Here is a 7,260-nt window from a genome sequence, read left to right as displayed (position 1 = left end):
TTCAGCAGGTGCTGAATGAGTACCGAGGGCTATGGTGCCTGGATGTGGAGCCAGGGGGACTCACCTGTTTTCTCAGCCATACTCTGCTACTGGCCAGCTAGGTGACCTTGGGGAAGCCATCAAACCTCTCTGAGCCTTGGCATTTTTATATGCAAAGCAGTAGGAATGATACTTTCACAGAGTTATGAGGATTAAAGGATTTAACGGATATTAAACTGCTTTGTAATAATAATATTTAACAATAGCCAACTCTTTATGATAACAGTTAACAATTATTCAGTGCTATTTGCCAAATACTGTACAAAGCCCTTTATAAAAATTCTCATTTAATCTTTGCAACCCCCTTACAAAGGTAAGGGATTTGTTTATTTATTATCTCCATTTTGTAGATGAAAGAAGTGAGGCACAGAGAGGTTAAGTAACTTGCCAAAGTTCACACAGCCAGATCAATACAGTGGTTGATCTTGAATTCAAACCCATAAAGCAGCTTATTTGTGACCATTATTACTGGCAGATCCAGAATTCAAATCCAGGTCTCTGGATGCCTGGAATCCTCCTTCCCTCATCCTGAATTTCCTATGTGGGTTCAGGATGGCAGTTGGTGACCCTGACAGTCATAAATCATCCAAGAGTCCAATATTTTCTGAAGACTCTTGGCTGCAGGGGTCCTCCTCCAACTTCAGTTCAGCAAATGCCCCTCCCGGGAGCCAGGCCTTGTGCAAGGCTCTGGCCACAAGGAGCTCACATTCCATCCCAAGACACAGGCTGGGGAAGCACCCAGAATAAACTGGTAGCCTGGCAGTTGTAAGTGTAGATTTTGCAGCCTGGATTCAAATAACACTTCTGTCATTTATTAGCTGTGTTCATGTCCCCTTGGACGGTCATTTAACATTTCTTATACCACAGTTTCTTCATCAAAAATGGGAAGGATAATATTATGTTGGACCAAATGAAATTGCCATTTCTGTAGGTCAGAAGCAGTCAAATATTGACAGTTCCATAGAGCTGAGCTTAATAATACTATTTACCTGGGAAGATTGTTAGGGAGGGTTAATTGGGTCGATGCCTATAAAGTACCTAGAAAAGGGTCTCGTATGTGGTAAATCCATGCTAAACTGTGAGCCAATAGTGTTATTAATGGTGAGGCAAAACCAAAGGGTCACCAAAGCAGGGATGGCTGTGCTCAGAGCCGTACATTCAAAAGCGTTTATTAAGCACCTACTTTATACCACCTTCACATATACTCCAGAGAAGACATTCTAGAGCAAGAGCTCACAACTTGGGGTTCACAGACTCCTAGAGCTTCCAGGGCATGTGAACATTCCAGAATTATATGCTGACTATGGGCATGTGCACATACACGTGAATACTTGGCCAACAAGCAGATTCATGGCTTTCATCAGGCACTCATGACCCCAAACAGGTGGAGAGAGAAAACCAGGGCACACCAATGAGTAATGCTGTTATTCTTCCAGCACCCTCTATGTGCCAGGTCCTGGGATTTAGCAAGAACGAGATAGACATGGCTTCTGTCCCTCTGGGGAGGGAGGGTAAAGCAAGCCCTCACAGGCAGGAGAGTGTTCCAGAAAGGGGTGGCAGGAGGCTGTGGGCCTGTGAATCTGGGAGCCCTGATACAAGGTAGAAAAGCCATACAGACATCTGTGGGAGTGGGTGTGGAGACAGGGCAGCAGGAGCCTGAGGAGAAGGCATTGGCCTCCACTGAAGGGATCCAGGCAGGCTTCACAAGGGAGGTGGCATTTGATCTGGACACAAAGGAGGAAAAGGGTGTTCCAGGTTGAGAGAACCACATGAACAAAAGCACGGAGGCAAGCAATTATGAGGTGTGTCTGGGACCTCTGGGTAAATAATTCCTTGTGCTGGCATATAGAGGAACAAGGGAGCTGTAAGTGGAGCCCCTCACGGAGCACTTGGAATGCCAGGTGAAGGCATGCACCTCTGTCCTGTAAGGGATAGAGAGCCCTCCTGACTAGCACTCCTGACCAAGGCTTGGGATGGCATCTGATTGGTTGGCAGCGCCCAACTAGGCTTTGAGCTCCTGCCGTGCTTCTCCTTAGCTCCCTGAGCTGACCTATTCCTGTCCTTCCTCCCCAGCTGGCCCGACAGGAAGGGCTTCCCCCAGTTCTATTGGGAGGGAGACTGAAAGTCAGTCGCCAAGAACCACAGGCCAGACACTGAGTCTGGGCAAAAAGAGAGCATCTCCGGGGAGCTGATGCACCCTCTCTGAGGAGGGCTGACTTGGGGAAGGAGTCACAGCTGAGTACTCCAGGAGGAGGACGCATGGACCAGATCTGGGTGGATTTCCTTCAGAGGCAGTGAGCATGGTGATTAAGAGCCCCGGCCCTCAGCTCAATTCTGACAGACCTGGGTTCAAATGCTGGCTGTGCCATTTGCTAGCTGTGTGGCCTTGGGCAGATTACTTGGCCTCTCTGAGCTGCAGTTTTCTCACATGTGAAATGAGACTAATGATCCCCTCCTCCAAGAGTTGATGGGTGGAGAAGATGAGATTATGCATATAAAGGGCCTGGCACAGTGTTGGGCACAGACAAACAGCTAAGAAAGTGGAAGCTGGGATTATTCTTCTGCTATCTCTATCATCTGGCTTCTGTCGTCTGACACTGAGTGTCTGTTATGTGCAGAGCGTTATGCAGTATGCCAGGGAGAAAGGAATGAGAAAATAACATGCACCCATCCCCCTCTTCCCAGGCTCCCACAGTCTAAGGTGGTGGTTCTTAACTTCTTTAGGGTCTCAGACTCCTCTGAGTCTCTGCTAAAAGTTTTGGATCCTATGGCCGGAGAAGCACAAATATGCATATGTGTGTATATAAAATTATAAGACAGAAAAATCCAGAAAAAAATCTATACTCAGGGATAGATTTTTGGAGAACTTTTACTTTCAACAATATATATCTACGTAAATTTTAAACTGTTTATAAGGAGCATAAATTACTTTTCTAATTCAAAGAGACAATAATAATAAATGCATTCCATTTCAGCAGCACCACCAAACCCATCCTGGGACTGCCAAGTGGTTCACAGACCCAAATTAAGAAAACCCTGACCTAAAGGGCTAGACAGACACCCACACAAATAATCCAAAATAAGAATAATGTATTAGAGCAGCGGTTGGCAAGGTTTTCTGTAAAGGGTCAGACAGTAAATATTTTAGGCTCTGCAGGCCTTATGGTCTCTGTTGTAACTGCTCAACTCAGCCACTGTAGCGTGAAAGCAGCCACAGGCAAAGGAATGTGTGTGGCCGTGTTCCAATAAAACTTTATTTATGATACTTTATTACAAAATGGGCAGTGGGCTATTTTGCCAACCCCTGTGTTAGAGGTTCCAGCTCTTGGAATACTGGAATGTCTGAATTAGAGGCTGAGAGTGGTCAACTAACATGTCCAAGATCACGCAACTGAGCAGGGCTGTGGCCTCACTCACCAACCAGCCAAGCCTTGCTACGGCCCAGGGACTTCAGCTCCCAACTCCCAGAGCTGCTGCCTCCAAAGTCACAACTCCTGAAGCTGTGGGAGAATGTGGGCAGGGAGCTGGGGAGCCAGAGGGAGGCCCAGGCTGGGTGAGGGCCAGATGGTCTGGGAAGTGGAAGACTAGTTATCTGGGAGGGGGAATGAGGGATAGATCATCTTTCGCTTCCTTCAAAGCATTTTGCTGACTCAGTGCTGGGGTCAGAATTGGGTCTTTAACATCCAAGTTACAGTCTTCCCTTCTGCATCAAAAAGTAAAAATCCACATCAGATCAGGAATCAACTTCATATGCCCCATGTCCAGCCTCACACTGATCACCAGGGAATTTGAGATCCAGAAAGGTTTAAGACTTGGCTAGCGGGGGGACCTGGGAAGTGGGCCCAGGAGCCATGGGTACTCAGACCCTTGTGAGGCAGCCCTTCCAGTGCCTGGGAGGGCTAAGGCAGCCAGGAAGTCTCCTGAGGGGAGAGGAGGCTTGAATGAGGCCTTGAAAGGCAGGGAGATCTCCTTAGCAGAAGCCCAAGAACATGGTCTGTTGCCTGCTCTTTCTATATTTTTGTTCCAATTCTCTCTCTTCCTTCTTGACTTCCTCTTCCTTTACTTTGCACCCCCTGATTGTCTATCACAAAAGTGATAAGCCTATCTATCCTTCCATGCTCACACTGATAACAGACATTGTTAATCCATCTTGACAGTCTTTTAGCTGCTCCAGGAAGCCATTATTAATCAGTTAGAGTTGGAACAAAAACTAGAACCTATTTGCTATCCCTGCTGACCTCTCTGTTCCCCTCACCCTTCTTCTCAGCTCAGTGCCCATCTGCTCACTGAGACCCAGAGAGGTCAAGTGAAATGCAGGGGCTTGCCCCATTCTTACAGGGGCCACATGGGAGTGTACTTCCCTCCACCGAGGGACTGGCTCTCACTTTTCTATCTGTCCACATCTTGTGTCTGCGCACATGACTGAGCCTGGTCTTCTGTCCCAGTGACCCCAGGCATGAAGATCTACATCGACCCTTTCACCTACGAGGACCCCAATGAGGCAGTGCGGGAGTTTGCCAAGGAAATTGACATCTCCTGTGTCAAAATTGAGCAGGTGATCGGAGCAGGTAGGTGACTGGTACCCTCTCAGGTACCACGGCCTCAGCCATGGGTCAGGGGGCCACTCCGGTGTGTACTCCTGGGATAGAGGGCAGGATGTGGGGCAGGAGCCTCAGAGGACCCTCCAAGGCCTGAAGGCTCAGAATACCCAAGGTGGAAGGGCCCTCAAAGTTCGCCCAGATGAGGAAACTGAGGCACAGGACTGGAAGGAACTTGCACATCACATCAGAGATTGAGCTAAGTCTGGAACCCAGGTCTCTGGACTTAGTCTAGTGCTTTGTCCTTCCCACCGTTCATCCCAGGTCCCTTGCTCCATCTCCCCAGGTTCCCCTACACCCTTACCCCACACCCAGCCAAATACCACAGGACGGCCATGAAAGGTTTCCTCTTACTCCCAAAGGTGGCTGAGACTCTTCTGGGCCCTTGCATTCTATAAAGGGGTTCTGTGTCTTGGAGGATGAGCTGACCACTGAGGAGGAAAAGCTCCTGCAGGTCCCAGGAGCAGACGTTACAGGGAACAGGGAGGGAGGTGGCACTTCCACCTGGTAAGTGACATCCTGCCTCTTTTGGTGTGTCTGTCCCAGGGGAGTTTGGTGAGGTGTGCAGCGGCCACCTGAAGCTGCCAGGCAAGAGAGAGATCTTTGTAGCCATCAAGACACTCAAGTCGGGCTATACTGAGAAGCAGCGCCGGGACTTCCTGAGCGAGGCCTCCATCATGGGCCAGTTCGACCACCCCAACGTCATCCACCTGGAGGGTGTTGTCACCAAGAGCACACCTGTGATGATCATCACTGAGTTTATGGAGAATGGCTCCCTGGACTCCTTCCTCCGGGTAGGGGAAGCCAAGAGTGGTGGGGCAGGAAAAGGAATGGTAGACATAGCTTTATACTGTCAGAGCCTGAAAGGGTCTTGGCAAGATCTAGGTCAAGAATGGCTTGCTTGCCGCCACTTTCCATTTCTTTACCCATGCCAGGCATTGCTAATAAATCCCAGACTCTGTCCCACTAAACCCAGAAGCAATCTCAGAATCCAGCTCAGTCCAGGAAACCACAGCGAGCTGATCAGAGTCGGCATATATACAACCTGCCATCTCTTCCCTCCAAGCTCTTAGCCAGCTTTCTCATTATGCACAAGAGAAAACGGAGGCTCTAAGACAAGTAGAGTTTGCCCAGTGTCACCCAGAGGGTCGAGATGAGAGCCAGGACTGGAACAAGGTTTCTTGACTCTGAGTCCAGAGTTTTTACCAGATTTGGATTTTCCCAAAGCTGTACAGGGAGAGAGTTCAGAGCACAAGGCCAACAGAGGAAAGTTTCTAGGCCCCCCAAGAGATCACAGTCAACCAGCTAGACAAAGAGCACTGATTAGGAATCAGAAGTATGCCATCAGACTAGGTGCCATTTAATAAATATTTATTAAGCACCTAGTACGTGCTAGGCACCTTCCATGCACCTTCTTGTTGAACTCTGGCAGCCCTAGAAGGTGGGTGTTAGTTATCCCCATTTAACACACAGATGAGGAAACTGAGACTCAGAGAGGTTAGGTCACATGTCTAAGGTTGCACAGCCAGCAAGGGGCAGAGCCAGAGTCAAACCAGCTCCAGTGTCCATGTTCTTTCCACCACCCTGAAACTGGCCTCTCCTGGGCCTCTCTGAGGTCTCTGAGCATCTGAGTCCTTCCCACCGAGAGCCCAGGCCAGGGCAGCAGGGTCCTGCTCCGGTTTCCCGTTCTGAGAATGCTCCAGAGATCTGACTCATGCCCTTCCATTTACTCTGTGTTTCCTCCACTTCTCCCGAAGCAAAATGATGGGCAGTTCACAGTCATCCAGCTGGTGGGCATGCTGCGGGGCATCGCGGCCGGCATGAAGTACCTGGCAGACATGAACTACGTTCACCGCGACCTGGCTGCCCGCAACATCCTCGTCAACAGCAACCTGGTCTGCAAGGTGTCTGACTTTGGGCTCTCACGCTTTCTGGAGGACGATACCTCAGACCCCACCTACACCAGCGCCCTGGTAAGATGGAGGCAGGGAACAGTGGAGTCACAGGGCCAGGGAGGAGGACGAATATCCATCTCTCCCCGCAATACGTTTTCACCAACACTTGCTCATGCCGAGCGCTGTGCTGGGCCCTGGAGACGTAGAGACATAAACCATGTTTTCTGCCCTCTTGGAGCTCACAGACTGGTGGACACAGATGTGCAGAGCACCAGAGAGTGACGGGGCTGTGAGTTAGACACCAGCCTCGGGAGGCAGAGGAAGGCTTGCCAAGAAGGAGTGATAGCTGAGCTGAAAGCCAGGTGCCAGTAAAAGTTTGTCAGATGCCGTATTCTCATGGGGAGCTGTGACTGAAACACAGGCTGTCGGGGAAATTGGTGGGCACCCATGCTGGAGAAGTAGGCAGGGCCAGATCGAGGAGACTCTTGACTCTGCCCAAGCTCAGGACTCTCTCCCAAAAGCTGTTGGCGTTGTTGAAGAGTTTTAAACAGAAAGGAATAAGACACAATCCCTAGCCTCAGAGAGCTCGGAGGTGGTTCAAATAGAGCCAGGTAAGTAGGCAAATGATATGAGTACTGCTCTCTGTTGAGAAGTGCCTCCTGACAGAGAGGTATGGCACACAGTTGTAGGATTGAGAAGCATGAGCAACTCTTTGGGACTTAGGGAAA

At 49.6% G+C, this 7,260-nt stretch overlaps 1 protein-coding gene across 2 annotated transcripts in view; it reads left to right on the top strand.

Annotated features, from left to right (window-relative positions):
• The window catches only part of EPHB2 (EPH receptor B2), a 122,690-nt gene that overhangs the window by 111,227 nt on the left and 4,203 nt on the right, over nt 1-7,260 (top strand). For both annotated transcript variants that reach the window (XM_007459198.1, XM_007459197.1), the window contains exons 9-11: nt 4,485-4,607; nt 5,184-5,431; nt 6,395-6,610. In XM_007459198.1, the coding sequence (XP_007459260.1) occupies nt 4,485-4,607; nt 5,184-5,431; nt 6,395-6,610 (587 nt within the window). The remainder of the gene's footprint in view (nt 1-4,484; nt 4,608-5,183; nt 5,432-6,394; nt 6,611-7,260) is intronic.

The sequence above is a fragment of the Lipotes vexillifer genome, unplaced genomic scaffold (assembly GCF_000442215.2).
Source record: "Lipotes vexillifer unplaced genomic scaffold, Lipotes_vexillifer_v1.1 scaffold496, whole genome shotgun sequence".
NCBI classification, from domain to species: Eukaryota; Metazoa; Chordata; class Mammalia; order Artiodactyla; family Lipotidae; genus Lipotes; species Lipotes vexillifer.
Note: the sequence above shows the minus strand (reverse complement) of the source record. Positions and strands in the feature narration are given on the sequence as shown.